The sequence below is a fragment of the Pagrus major genome, chromosome 1 (assembly GCF_040436345.1).
Source record: "Pagrus major chromosome 1, Pma_NU_1.0".
NCBI lineage: Eukaryota > Metazoa > Chordata > Actinopteri > Spariformes > Sparidae > Pagrus > Pagrus major.
Genome location: NC_133215.1, coordinates 32,117,943 through 32,132,316, shown reverse-complemented (window position 1 = coordinate 32,132,316; position 14,374 = coordinate 32,117,943). Strand labels below are relative to the sequence as shown.

At 39.0% G+C, this 14,374-nt stretch overlaps 1 protein-coding gene across 1 annotated transcript; it reads right to left on the bottom strand.

The window, feature by feature from the left end:
* Window positions 1-5,502: 5,502 nt before the first annotated feature.
* LOC141003383 (nicotinate-nucleotide pyrophosphorylase [carboxylating]-like) lies at window positions 5,503-13,519 on the bottom strand. The gene is made up of 5 exons (XM_073474711.1): window positions 13,435-13,519; window positions 12,347-12,600; window positions 11,337-11,647; window positions 7,743-7,874; window positions 5,503-7,632 (listed from the first exon to the last, which is right to left on the bottom strand). The coding sequence occupies exons 2-5, from the start codon at window positions 12,597-12,599 to the stop codon at window positions 7,423-7,425; spliced, it is 906 nt and encodes a 301-aa protein (XP_073330812.1). The 5' UTR covers window position 12,600; window positions 13,435-13,519; the 3' UTR covers window positions 5,503-7,422.
* Between the last annotated feature and the right edge of the window lie 855 nt (window positions 13,520-14,374).

Below are 14,374 nucleotides of genomic sequence, written 5' to 3'. Positions count from 1 at the left end.
ATATTCCGTGGGAACTTACAGAGCTTAAACAGAACTAAACATTGCAACACACAAGAGTGTTACATGCGGTTGTTTTATGCTAAAAGCATTTTCAAAATTGTGGTCTTTAGCTGATGCTGACTCACTGACTGAAGTGAGGTAATTTGTTTGACCATGCATCGCTCCCTCTGGCTTTTTACCTTTCTCAAATATGCAGCAGTACTCCCCAACACCCTAAACATACTTTGATGATTAAATATGTTCTTCCTTAAGATCAAGGCAGAAAAAGCAGAAGGAAATCATTTATCTCAAAACTTTCTTGCATCGATGCCGACTTCAGTTCCTGCTTACTTCAATTTCATATTTTGTGGTATTTTGTGATTCTGTCACACTAGCCCCATTCACACTGCCCTTTGAGTGCGGGGATCCTGCACCAATTCTCAGCATCCTCCTCTGTGTGAAGGTTTCAGATGCAGCGAGGGATGAAATATCGCTGCGGCTCTGATGCGCCTCCGCAGGTAGTATACGGTAAAAAAATACCGCAGTTATACGTGGAGAAGAGTCTGTCATCCTGTCTGTCCTGCCGACCCCTCATCACATTTCTGCCTGAAAAACAGCATCTGTCACTGGCAAAAAACTTAACTCACCAAGTTTTTGTCTCCTTCTACTATTGTGTTGTTGTAGCTACTGGAGTTACTAAAAATCACTGCGACAGTCAGCCCTCCTGACCGAGACTTCAGTGAAATTTCCCCGAGAAAAAAACATCCCTCCCCACGAGTGAAAGAGTCAGACAGCATCACTGTTTACTGATGGCAATTATGTAATTTAGAGCGAAAAAAACGTAACTTTGTCATTTTCCAGGATGCATGGTGGGTCAGAATCTCAATCACAACACATTACAACAGCATCCATATAATTGCAAACAGTCAGCGGGTACATGTTTAGATTAACAGGTGGACACCTGGGGGAGCACGTTAAAAAAAACACACAGACTTCAACAAAATGATGTGTACCATCATGCCTCTTTTGGATCTGGAGCGCCGGTTTGCTGAATGAATTGACACACTGCTGCGGCTTTATGCTGGAGCTGCTTGGTTCTATGTGAACAAACAACAGCAGAGAATTGGCGGAGGTAATGCGGAGTCTCTGTTTGAAAAGGGCTAGTGTCTGCCTCAGTCCTGTTTTTGCCCATTGTCCTCTGTCCCTCCCTTCATTGTCCTCTCTCTTCCCAAATAGATCATATTCACATGGCAGCCATTTTTCTCTGATGTCACGCTCAGGGTGGGAAATTCAAATGCTGTCATTTGTTTTCCAGGCTGTAAGTCATATAAATGCAGGGAATCTGTCAAACTGTCATCATTTTGCCGCTTCCTGATTGATCAGCAATTGAAAAGACGTTTAAGGTTAAGAAAAGATGCTTAAGTGCTTCCATTCTTAACCGTTTTAACATAGCGAGCAGAAGTCCTGCCGCTTCAAGGGTGCCTGATGGGACCTTAATTAGGAAAAAAAATTGTACAGTTGTCAATGGAAGGGACACATAAATGTTTGATCCTGTTTGAATTGTGGAAAGAATTACACACGTTTGTCAATTTGAAAGATCATTTTGCAAGTCAATAAAGTTGCAACTGTGGTGAAAATAGTTAAGTATCATTTAGTTTTGTGTAAAACCGCTCAGTGTACTACATAGTCTCACCTACTATACCTCAGCAGGGAAAATGTATTTAAACAGGTAAAAATCCTAATAAACCCAGCCTTACTCAGGTGCCACAATAGCTCAGTTGGTAGAGCGTGCATCCCATGTACAGAGGCTGAGTTCTCACTGCAGCTGCCCAGGGTTTGAGTCTGATCTGTGGCCCTTTCCTGCATGTCATCCCCTCTTCTCTCTCATCCTGTTTCCTGTCTTTTCTCAAGTTGTCCTATTGAATAAAGCCATGAAAGTAATATTTAAAATAAATAAATATATCCTTCCTTACTGACGTGCAGTTATGTAAAGGGAGTGTTTGTCAGTTTTGTGACTTAGCTAATATATGGTACCGACTCTACAAGGTTTCGCTTATGTGCTTTGGGAAGCATTAAATGAGACGTCACCTACGCAACAGTTTGCTGTCTAGTCTTTCTAATTATGTATTTTCACAGTCTTATATTTCATTAGTTTTATGACGAACTTCAACCTTCTCAAATTTAAAAATTACCTTTTAAATTGACATTTTAGCGTCTTTAAGCTCGTTGTTTTTGTGTAATTGCTTATAAATTTACTTTCTTGGTTCATTCTCTCCACTCTCATCAGTGTCGGTTCCAGCAAACAAGCTGTGAAAACCAGCTGTACGGCACTGTAATGGCCCAACACCAAATGACAAAGTTAGCAACCAGCTGGTGAACATACTGTAGCATTTGGCAGCTAAGAGAGACAGCTATTTACCTCAGAGGTTGGTGGTGACCAACCAGAACTAAAAGAAGAGTGAACATTGGATTTATATTCATCAGGTGGGTAGAGAGCTGACTGCTCTGTATGTTGCTGCTGGATGTGTAATTGGGCAACATTATTAAAACTTTAGCTATAACAACTTCGTTTACAGTAAATTTAATTCGGTCAGTGTTGTGTTTACAGCTTGTTGTGCTGGTTAATGCAGGAAAAAGTGGCAGTATGTTCAGCTCCCTCAGCCACCATATATGGTCAGTTCACCTGACTCAAAAACATTTCTGCTTTTATTACTAGTTGCTGTGATGAACTAAGTACATTTATTTAAATTTGAGGTTTGTGTACTTGAGTATTTTCTTTTCATGCCACTTTCTACTTCTACTTTATGTCTCAGACAGAAAAATTGTACATTACTACAAAATTGTACATTACTACAATTATTTGACAGCCCTAACTACATTACAAATTCTGATTTTTGACATGCAAAATATATGAGGGACTTAAAATGTGATGTTTTCTTATAAATTGAACTACTCAACAGTGTATTAATTGACAGGAAATTGATTTTCAGTTATTTTGATAATAATTTTTCACACAAAAACATTTAATGGTTCCAGCCTCAAAAATGTGAAATTTACTGCTTTTCCTTCTAATTCTTTGAATAATTTTTAATGAATTTGTAATAATTTTGAAGTTTGGACTGTTGTTGGGACAAAACAAGCATTGTGAAGGTGTCACTTTGGGCTCTGGATGATTGTGATGGCAATTTTCACTATTTTCAGAAGCCATACAAACCAAACAATCATTTAATTCAGAAAATAATCAGCAGATTAATCCATGATGAAAATAATCATTACTTGTAGTGCAAACTCAGCTGCACCTCAACCAACTACAGCATAAAACCCTGCTTTTACATTAATGCATTAGCAATAATAATCTGATGAGATGAAATACACTGTCACAGGGGACATTATTCAGCACGGAGTACTTTAAGTACATTTTCTAGACTATACTTACACATTTACTCTAACATTTTCAGTACAGATCTTTTACTTGTAATGGTGTATTTTTACAGTGTGGTATGATCACTTTAACTTGAGCAACGGATCTGAATGCTTCCTCCACCACCGACTAGTTACATGAAATCCACCTATTTTCTACCACGCTGCCTCATCTGATGCAAATGAAAGTTTCTTGCTGCTTAAAGAGAAAAATGTATAAATCAATGCACTTCTTTTCTTTAACAACAGTAATCCAGTTCCTCTGGATAATCCAGACCTTTCAGTTTCTTCTGCTTCCATTACTTCTTTAAAAAAGTAGTTTCTAGGGGAACTGTTGGACTTGCATAAAGGAACTTAAAAACTCACATGAGCTTGTGGTTAAACTCTCATTTTCACACATCGTGATAAATTTCCTGAGCATTGGGTCTCAGCACTTTTTTTTTACATAAACTGAGGATTAAAACTTATAAATAACTCAATTAAGTAAAATAGTGAAAATTCAAATAAAAACATATTGTATAAGGCTTTACAAAATGCCATAATTCGTTGTTTAACATCTCGAGGGTTTTAAAATCCCCTTCACGTCTGTCCCTATCGTTCCTTTCCTAGATGAATAAAAGAGTCAACATGTATAAAAACTTTAGATCTTACCAACATTCAGCACCATGTAGGTGAGAAGGAAGATGCAACTCGTCCCATGCATCTTTCACACCACTCTCTTCTACCGCAACAGGGCTACTGGTGTTGCTCGAGATTTTATTGTTTGTAGGCTACCATACTTCCTGTGTGCTTTTTTTTAAGTGAGGGCGTTTCTGTACCAGGTGGTCGTGACATCCACAGCAACGCTCTCCCATGCTTCCCTTTTCTGTAGTAATCCCTAAACCCTTCATTTCTTGAAAAAAATATATTGACATTTTTACAAAGGCAAAAGGAGGCTGCACTATATAGATACTGTGGTCATTGAAGGACAGCCCCACCCTGCTCTCAGAACTGAATTAAAGGTATTATTAGCACAGATTCCTCATAATGACTCAAACATTGGAGCAAACACACAGGGCTGCAGACATTTTGTAGTTACAGTCTGTGAGTCAGCAGAAGGAGATCATACTGAACAAGGGTCAACATAATGATTTTAAGCAGATTCAAGCTTATTAGTGGCAGGATCCCATTCACTGTTTTCCCTAATATTTGTTTGTTTGTTGTTATGTTACTTTGTATCATATTAGTTTAACGTCTTACAATTAAAAGATACGTTCATCCAAAACTCCCTCCCTTCTGAAGTGGGTTTGTGAGCTTGACCGTACATTGAGGGTGTAAATAACGTCTTTTCAAATCCATTTGGGATCTTAGGGCTTCCGAAGAATCGGATTATGCTGCACGAACTTTTTTTTCTTTTCTTTTCAGTTGATGTTTAATGTTTTATAACAAGCCTTATTTACTTGTGTTGTTTGGGAGAATGCTGCAACACTGTTTTGCTGTGAAGCTCCAGAAATGGTTTGTGGACTATGAAACTTCATCTGACTTTCCATTGACATGAGACTGAGTAGAAAATGACCTAATCTTCCGTGTTCAGGTGAACTTATCCTTTATCCTTAGCCTGAGGCCCCACACATTTTGGTTAACCCAAAATGTAAACAGTATTATATGAAGGATTCACAGTTATTAATATACTGGTAATTCGACAGTCACTGATGTTAAAGTGAGAAACTTCTCATAAACGTGGTACAATAAGAATGTTTTACCTCCAAATGTATTGAGATCTTTTACTCAAGTACAGCAATACCAGAGTATAAAAACACAACATTACAAGTTAAAGTCCTGCGTTCAGATACTTGAGAAAAGTACTTAATTAGCAGTAAAATGTAGTTGAAGTACTAATTACACAGAATTGTGTCATTCATTACTGGAATAACGTGTGAGCAACATTATGTTGTCAAGGTGGAGTATCTTTTAACTTGTCTATGTACTGGGTAGAACAATAGGTAACAATACATCTTATTTTATATGATATGGAAATAGTCCGTGATAGTAGAAGTCTGTGTGTGTGTGTGTGTGTGTGTGTGTGTGTGTGTGTGTGAGTGGGAGAGTAAAAACCTAATGAACTCAATTCAGTCCAGTTTTATTGCAGGAAAGCACGTTGAGGTGAAGGCTGATTACTTTTAGCGTAACGTTAGCCCACTGGTCCGCTTTCTCCTTCTCTGGCTCTAGACGCTCAGCAGACTGTAGTGAAACTCTACAACTCACGACTACTAACGTTACTGTGAGGCCCAATACGTTAGCGGCAGCTGTCTGTTCCTATGATAAACACTGATTATTAAAGTGAAGGTGCTGCAGGCTATTTATTGTTTTTAACAGTTTAATCACTTGAAACAAGGTTGCTGATAATATTGATAGGGAAATAGTCAGTGATAAAAGTAAGAAGTGTTTGTGTGTGTGTGTGTGGGTGTGTGTGTGTGTGAGAGAGAGAGAGAGAGAGAGAGAGAGAGAGAGAGAGTAAAATTGCAGGGAAGCACGTTGAGGGGATGGCTAGAGAATAGTGTGCGTGTGTGTGTGTGTGTGTGTAAGCCACATGAGAAGCTGCAGAAACTGACAGCAAAGCACCGTCCGTCTGTCTGAGAGAAAACTGTAGGGCAATAATGGCTGTTTAACTACAGAGTTATTTTACTTTACCTTTTTCTGTGTTGATTGAGAGATCCCAAGCAGCAGAAAATGACATATTGTTAGATGAAGTGTGTCCTGAAGCTGTCTTTGACAGTTTCTTTTAGGGAGGAGCAGGATATTGCTGTTCAAGACTTAAGACATAATGTAACTGCATTAATGCCAATATTTTCCCTTTTACTGCAAATGAATATCGGCTCCAAGTATCGGTTATCGGCCTCCTTGACTACTAATAATCGGTATCAGTATCGGCCCTGAAAAAACCATATCGGTCTATCTCTAAATTGAATTAACACATCTCAGGAGCCAAAAAAAACTTTGAAAATCATGAGCTACTTGAAGGTCGATGTTATGGCAGGGCCTAGATCATACGTGTGTACCTAATGAAAAGGCCACTGAGTGTAGTGGAGCATTTACCAAAAAAGATATTTCTACAGAGCAAAAAGGCGAATGAATATTCGACTCGTATTCATCAGGTGGTCAGTAACTCCTAAGTTGCCAGTCAACCTATGATATTACCTTAATTTTCCTTTTATTCTGGATTTCTGTGATATCTCAGCCCATTTGCCTGGATAAAATGTTAGCAGTTAACATTTTGCAAACCACGGATACGTTCAAATTTGTACTTGTCATAGGTGCCATATTGACATGTCTACAAAATGTGTCACATAATACCTAACTTTTATGTTGACAGGTGGAGGGGAGGATGGTGGAATTTTTAAAGGAGATCTTAGGACAATTGTCAGCAGTGTTTGTGGCAACAAAAAACCACAAACATTTTTAACAGGAAGTTGGACCATCTCCAGCCGGGTTTGTGACTGAACAGATATTTTAAGCCAAAACATGGTCTTTTGCTAACTTAACCATGTGGTTTTTGTTCCTTAACCTAACCAGAGCATACACACAGTGTTGTGGCAAGTCTTAAATTGAAAATTGAATCTCAACAAATGTTAAGTGGCAACATAATGAAACTTAAATTCTCAACTTACTTTGCCAACATTTATTCTGGTGATTAGATTGGAGATATCTGATAGTTAAACCTCTCTGACAATGCAGCTTTGCATACTTCCTTTTTCAAGAACTACATGAAATTGTCATTTAGCCTACTTGGCCTCTGTAGAAAAGCAAGTACAGTCTAGTTTCTATTCTCTTTCAATCCTTATCAAATGACTGATGACGCAGGGAGCAAACAGGATGTGAATTATTTCTCAATCTTTAGCACCATCAGACAGCTTTAAAGACAGTTCTTCTGGGAACTAAATGAACACACTAAAAAAGTGTTGTATATTCATCCGGATAAAATCTAACACTTTATTATTTAGTCAGTGTGGGACTGTCTGTACATCCTGTTTGTGGTGGTCATCATCATTCTTGGAGGCTTGAGTGAGCAACAGGCTTTTGAACCTTCAGAGAAAAGTCCACAACTGGGCAGCCCTGTGTTATGCAGCCCAGGGAGATGATGTCCACAAGTGGGGAGAAATACGTAGCCATGTTCTCAGGAGTCACTCCTCCGCTGGCCTCTATTAAGAGAGTAGGGAACTCCTCCTTCAGCGCTTGAGCTGCAACATGGAGCTCCTAGAGGGGTGAGATACGGTGGAGGAGGGGTGCATTATTTCATGTACAGTGGAAACCAGACAATGAAAATGAGAGGTAACCTAGGCGTGTGATCTTTTAATATTCTCTACCTGAGGTTGAAAGTTGTCCAGCATAACAATGTCTGCTCCTGCTCTGGCCGCCTCTCTGCCCTCCTCTGCAGAGCAGCACTCCACCTCAATCTTACTGCTGAAGCCGCACACTGACCGGGCAGCTTTCACAGCCTAGAAAACAAACAGGGATGTATCTCCTGCCTGTAGTTGGTTTGTTTGCAGCATTTAAAGAAACTAAATAAGAAATGTTACATAATCAATGGTCACAGATAGTAGTTTTCCTTTTAACAATATTTTTAAGTATACATTGTATACTTAAAAATATTGTTAAAAGGAAAACTACTATCTGTGACCTTTGATCTCTTGTCAAGTAATGTTGAAGGGACAAGTATTTTACTGAAAGTTGAATGTTTAATTCGGACAGGATATTTATTGTTTTGAAAGAATGTTTTTTTCAAAATAATATTCTATCAAAGTAGTAAATATATACCAGCAATGTGTGCTTTTTAGACAGACAGGTTCTTTTTAACGTTTTTAACTGTCTCATTAATCCTCGTGACAGATCATGTTGTGCCTTCCCCTACTCTGTGTGAGAATTTCTTGAGGTATTTTACTGACAAAATCTCTGTTCTTAGCCTTCCTTCCGTTCCTTCTTTGTCGGACCCCTCTGTCCCTCCTCTGTGCCCAGCTGTCTTCCAGCAGTTTGAGCAGGTTTCATTCCCTTACCTGTCTGACATAGTCAAACAGCTACGTCCTGCATACTGCCCCCTGGACAGTATTCCTGTTTGTTTATTTAAAGACATTTTTAACACTGTTGGGTCAAGCATTTTAACTCTTGTAAATTCATCCCTCAGCACAGGGTGTGTTCCCTCTGCTTTTAAACATGCAGTCGTGCAACCTCTTTTAAAAAAGAATAATCTGGACCCTTCGGTTCTTTCCAATTTTAGGCCGATTTCTAAACTCCCATTTTTGGCTAAAGACTTAGAGAAAATTGTTTTTAATCAATTACAATCTTTCTTACATGATTTTAGTATTCATGAAAAGTTTCAGTCTGGCTTTAAGCATCGCCACAGCACTGAAACTGCCCTCCTAAGAGTGCTAAATGATCTTCTTTTAACTGCTGACTCAGGAAACTCGGCTGTTTTAGTGCTTTTAGATCTGACTGCTGCCTTTGACACTGTCAATCACTCGATTCTTTTATCTCGTCTTGAAAAGTGTGTGGGCATTAAGGGTACTGCCCTTGAATGGCTCAGATCATATTTGTCAGAAAGGAGTTACTCTGTCAAAATTGGTGATTTTTCCTCTTCTGTGGCCCCTCTCTCCTGTGGGGTGCCCCAAGGGTCTATTTTGGTCCTCTACTGTTCTCATTGTATATGCTGCCCTTGGGTTCCATCTTTAAGAAACACAACATCTCCTTTCATTGTTTTGCGGATGATGTACAAATCTACTTGCCAATTTAACCTAATGATTCAGACTCCCTGCAGCCCTTGCTTAACTGCTTGAGTGATTTAAAAACCTGGCTGGATCTGAACTTCCTCTGTCTTAATGAAAACAAAACAGAAGTTGTTGTCTTTGGTCATCCTGATAGGCTGGAGGGCTGTGCTGGCACTTTTGGCCCTCTTTGGTCCTACATTCGACCATTTACTAGGAATTTGGGTGTGATTATTGACAGTGCTTTTAAGCTAAACAAGCAAATCAGTTCTGTTGTCAAAACCAGCTTTTTCCAACTCAGACTATTAGCCAGAGTTAAGCCATATCTGCCTCTTAAAGACTTTGAAACAGTCATACACGCATTTGTAACGACTCGACTTGATTACTGCAACTCTTTGTATGTGGGTCTGAATCAGTCCTCTCTCAATAGAATACAGCTGGTCCAAAATGCTGCTGCTAGGCTTTTAACTAAGACCACAAAGCATGAGCACATCACCCCAGTTTTAACTTCTCTCCACTGGCCATTTGACCTTGACCTTGACCTTGAGTTATGTTAATGGTTTTGATGTATCACTTTAGTTACTTTATGCTTGTAAAACTATGGAAGCAAAGATAGGCTACTATAATTTGAATTTCACATGGAACTGAATACTTTGAGAACTATTTTTAGGCTTTAGATATTTGTTTGACCAACTTGAATATATATTTTGTTTAATGTTGTACACTTAAATATCTAAATTTGTGAAACCTAAAAAACTACTTAAAATCTAGGTTTTGAAGCTGCATTGTTAATTTTTTAAAAAAGTAGGGACTTGAAAGAACATATTTTAATAAAATATTTTAATACTATAAATTCAGTGGTATTTACACTCAAGTCAATAGAAATAAAGGAATAATAAGAAAAACTTCAAATTCTATGAGTAACTGAATATATTAATGTGGAAATTTAACTGGATTATAGATCCACATTTGAATACTGAATTAGAGCCACTTTTATGTAGTTTTTATTAACCAGGCCAGCAGCATGGCTCGAGGCATGGCGCAATGTCTGACTGTCTTTTGGTCAGTTGCATGTATTGGCACTTCCGTACAGACGTTCATGGTGGATTTCGAGGATGAATCCTACTGACTGTGATGATCCCCTGTATTTTCTTCTAGCGCCACCAGCTGGTTGACATTGTTGGCTTTAAGTGAAATATCTCAACAACTATGGGATGGATTGCCAGGAAATTGATCTAAATCTATTGTGGGAAAAAATAGTTCATCACCAAATACCTACAGAAATAAATGGCATTCCCATCAGCCTCAGCTGCACTTTGCTTTTTGCAAATTGGCAAATGTTAGAATGCTAACACACTAAACTAAGAGGATAAACATGATACACATTACATCTGGTAAACAACAGCATGTTTGCATGGTTATTGTGAACATGTTAGCATGTTGACATTAGCATCTAGCTCAAAGCATCACTGTATAGCTGGAAGGAGACACTAACTGCTATGTCCTCTGTGCGTCTACAGAGAGTCAGAGCCTACAGACATGATGGCTGTAGACTCTTGGTCTTGAATATAGTATACCTCTATCTGGATTTGTGAATCCAAAAGAAAACTACTGAAAATCATTTTTTTAAATTGCACTTGGGGAATTGAAACCACATTAATTTATATAGATAATTTTAAAAGTAAAATATTTAAATGCTGTGATCGGAAAATGACGTATTTTAATTGAAGCAACATTATGTAATTTTTTGTACCTTAAAATAACAGCTTCAAAACCATGTTGATGGTACAGTGTCTTGTAGGCTGAATGGTGTCTCTGTCCCAGCCTCTCCGCCCCCCGTCACTTGTTTCTGCACTATGTAACTTCAGTGAGAGGGTAGGATCACAGCGTTATATATATGTTTACATTTCTGTTTGTAGTTAGAACCTACATTACATATGACAAATTGTTACAGGCCTGGGATTATTTATGACAATGTTGTTGCACTCCAAAACTGCCAAATTGCACAAAATGCAATTTCTATATAATGTTGTTTTATATTTCACAATTAGGTATTTTAATGCTTTTTAAATTCAAAATTTAAATGTAAATTATCGTGGCCTTTTTTTTTTTTGCTTCTTTTCTTCTTTTTGTGGTCCAACATTTTTCAATCAACTGTATGAACATCCAGTACACCACTGGACTGTTGGTGCAGCCGCCCACCTGTGTGATACTTCCTGATGCCCAGATATGGTTGTCTTTCAGCATCACCATCCCACTCAGGTCCTGTCTGTGCATGGACACACCGCCAACCAGCATGGCGTACTTCTCCACCAGACGGAAGCCCGGGGTTGTCTTGCGTGTGCCAGCTACTTCTCCATGCCAGCCTCTCACTGTTGCCATCGCCTGGAGCTGAGAGCAGCGAGTTGCGATCCCCGAGGCCCGAGCCAGGCAGTTGAGAGCCGGCCTTTCGCCAAGGAGGAGGCACCTTGCTGGGCCTCTCACTACAGCAGTCAGTGTGATGGCATCTGGACCTGTGGCAGTGAGATCAGAACTTTGGAGGACTTATAAATGGACCCTTGTAAAAATTGCCAGTGCCAATTTCTTTTTGAAAGTATAAATCAGCGTTAATTTAGTGACATTTTCCACAACTTTTACGATTAATACTAAGGAACTATTGTGAAAGTAATGCTTTTTCAAACTTGGGTCTAGCAAGCTTGATATAAATTTTGTTGAACTGAATAATGTTGCATTTAGATGAGAGATCCCATTAAAATGGAAGTATGCTCTGTTGTGTTTGTGGTTGGATTGGGGCCAAAGAACATAGCAGTTTGCTCATAAAATTATAGTCAATGTTACCTGAAATCTTGGCACCAATATGGCATGATATATAACATTTACACATTTAAAATGTTAAAAAAAAACAGGCCTATATTACATGTTTTCATTGAGTTGTGTACTGAGATCACCCCAATTACCCCCAATTATGCATTGCTGGTTGCTGTGTATTCTATTTAACAATCAAGACAATAACTCCCATGACCCTTCATCAATGCCCACAGCTTCATCACCTCCCCAAATATTAATATTACTTCATCACAATGGAGTCTAACTGCCAGCCATTCTTATTCTTTTTGTACACATGGCAATAAATCTTCATGTTCACTCAAAAAATACGAGTCTCTCCTGATTGAAATATCTTTGTGCTGTGGAGAAAAGTGTGCATTGCCTACCAATCTCAGTTCCCTCCTGGTAAACCCAGTCCACGGTGCAGCCGACCTCAGTGAACACTGCTGTGAAGAAGGGGCTCCCTGCCAGGATGCTGTGTGGTGTTTTGCACAGCAACCTGGCCTCGACCTCCTGCGACCCCACACACACTCCCGCTGGGTCAAAGTTCGGCGCGTCCTCTTCCAGCCACTCTTGTGCCAGCCGGGTCAGAGCATGAGGTGGGATCAAGTGAACTGCTATGTGTGAGGCCGGAGACATTCTGAAACATAGTTTGTTGTGCCAGTTGACATAAATCCAGGAACTGAGAGCAGTCAACTTTCAAGATAATCTCTTGTCTCACACTAACAGTGATTCAGAAAACAATGACTGAGTATGAACTGTAGATGACAATTTTGCTCAGTCGTCCTCTTGGCTCCACATTCGTCACATATATGTTATATAATCTACTTGTATCAGATATTTTGTCATTGCAATCTGTATATTCTGTGATTTTGTCTATGGCCTTTCTGTAAGTCCTTCCTCTATGGCTCTTTCTGTGGTTTCTTCTATGTTTTTTTACCCGTTACAAGGGTTTTGTTTTTCCTTACTTGAATTGAGTGTCTGAGGACAGAGGATGTCGTTCGCTGTACAAATTGTAAAGCCCACCGAGGCTTCATTTTGGGCTATATAGATAAAACTGACTTGATGTGACAATTTTAGAGTTTGATGATAGATTTGCATTGTTCCTCTCACTCCGTTTCCAGCACATTGAAGACAGATCTGTCAATGGAGACTGCATTCAACAGATCAGATTCTCAGCACCCCACACACAAAATTTCTCTTTTATCTCCAACGTTAACAATTAATTCAAACAGAAACCTAAATAAATGGAAAAGAGATCACTGTTTGGTTTGATGAATATGAAAATGATGTGAATCAGATGTTATGGCCTTCACAGCCACCAGATCTCAGCTGTATAATAAGCTACAACTGTGTACACAACTAGTATACAAGAAATATTTTACTACCACAGCATATTCAGTCACACATGAATCAATTTATGGTTGTCTAGATGGGAGCAGCACAAATAAATGCAAATGAGACATGTACTTACATCAGTAGCTTCCCCTTCTCTGTTGGTCACAGACTGTATGGCTGAAGTGCTGAGCACAGAGAGCTGCAGGACAAGTGTGATGTGGAATTTGACCCTGTCCATGTTGGAATGTTTACAAGCTAAGAGTTAGCACTTTAGGCTTTACATTGATTGTTTTAACCAAGGCTGATTCACAGGTCAGAGTGCATATATGGATCAAGATTAATTGGTGTAAATTCAAGGTTTTGAGTCAATGTAACTGAGCAATAACCTGCTGAAGGCCTGCTAACAACAAATTGAGCATGGAAAACTATTATATACAACTCTGCGTTAAGAATTTGTGACAAATTGGGTATTATACATAACTGTTTATACAGTTTTCTTAAATTGGCTTTACACCAGTGCTAATAACATTTTTGGGCCTGCATCTCTTGCTCCTGTGCCCTAGTGGCCAGCCGCAGTGTGGTAGCTACATGGGGAAGTTATTGCAACACAAAACCTGGTGAAGAGCAATAACAACAACTCAACCTGCAGCAGACAAAAAGAACACCAGCATTGGTTTTACTTTCACTGGTGGTTGCTTCCTAAACATCTGTGGTGACTTTATGAAGGCTGGTTATCTCAGGCCAGCAGTCATTGCAAGGTAGACAGCCCATCAGGAGGGGCAGTGTTAAATGGAGGCTTAAGGCTTCACATCAGACAGTCAGACCCTTTAATAGTTTAATCCCCCTTTCTAATAGGCCACCATTTATAGCCACGGCAAAGCAAGTTTATTTATACAGCACCGGGTGCTTTACAGGGCATAGAAATACTTTTTTAAAAATGCATTTAAAGGACAATACAAACAAAGGCAAATAAATAAATAAATAAATAGTTACAGATTAAAAAGAAGTAATGTATCTTATTTATTGGAAAGCCACAGTAAACAGTCATGTTTTAAGTCCTGATTTAAATGACCTGA

Coding starts and splice junctions, on each gene's coding strand:
- LOC141003383 (XM_073474711.1), bottom strand. CDS start 12,599: ATGTCTCCGGCCTCACACATAGCAGTTCACTTGATCCCACCTCATGCT. Junction 7,875..11,336: donor CATCAGGAAGTATCACACAG/GTGGGCGGCTGC, acceptor TTTGTTTTCTAG/GCTGTGAAAGCTGCCCGGTC. Junction 7,633..7,742: donor TGGACAACTTTCAACCTCAG/GTAGAGAATATT, acceptor TCACCCCTCTAG/GAGCTCCATGTTGCAGCTCA.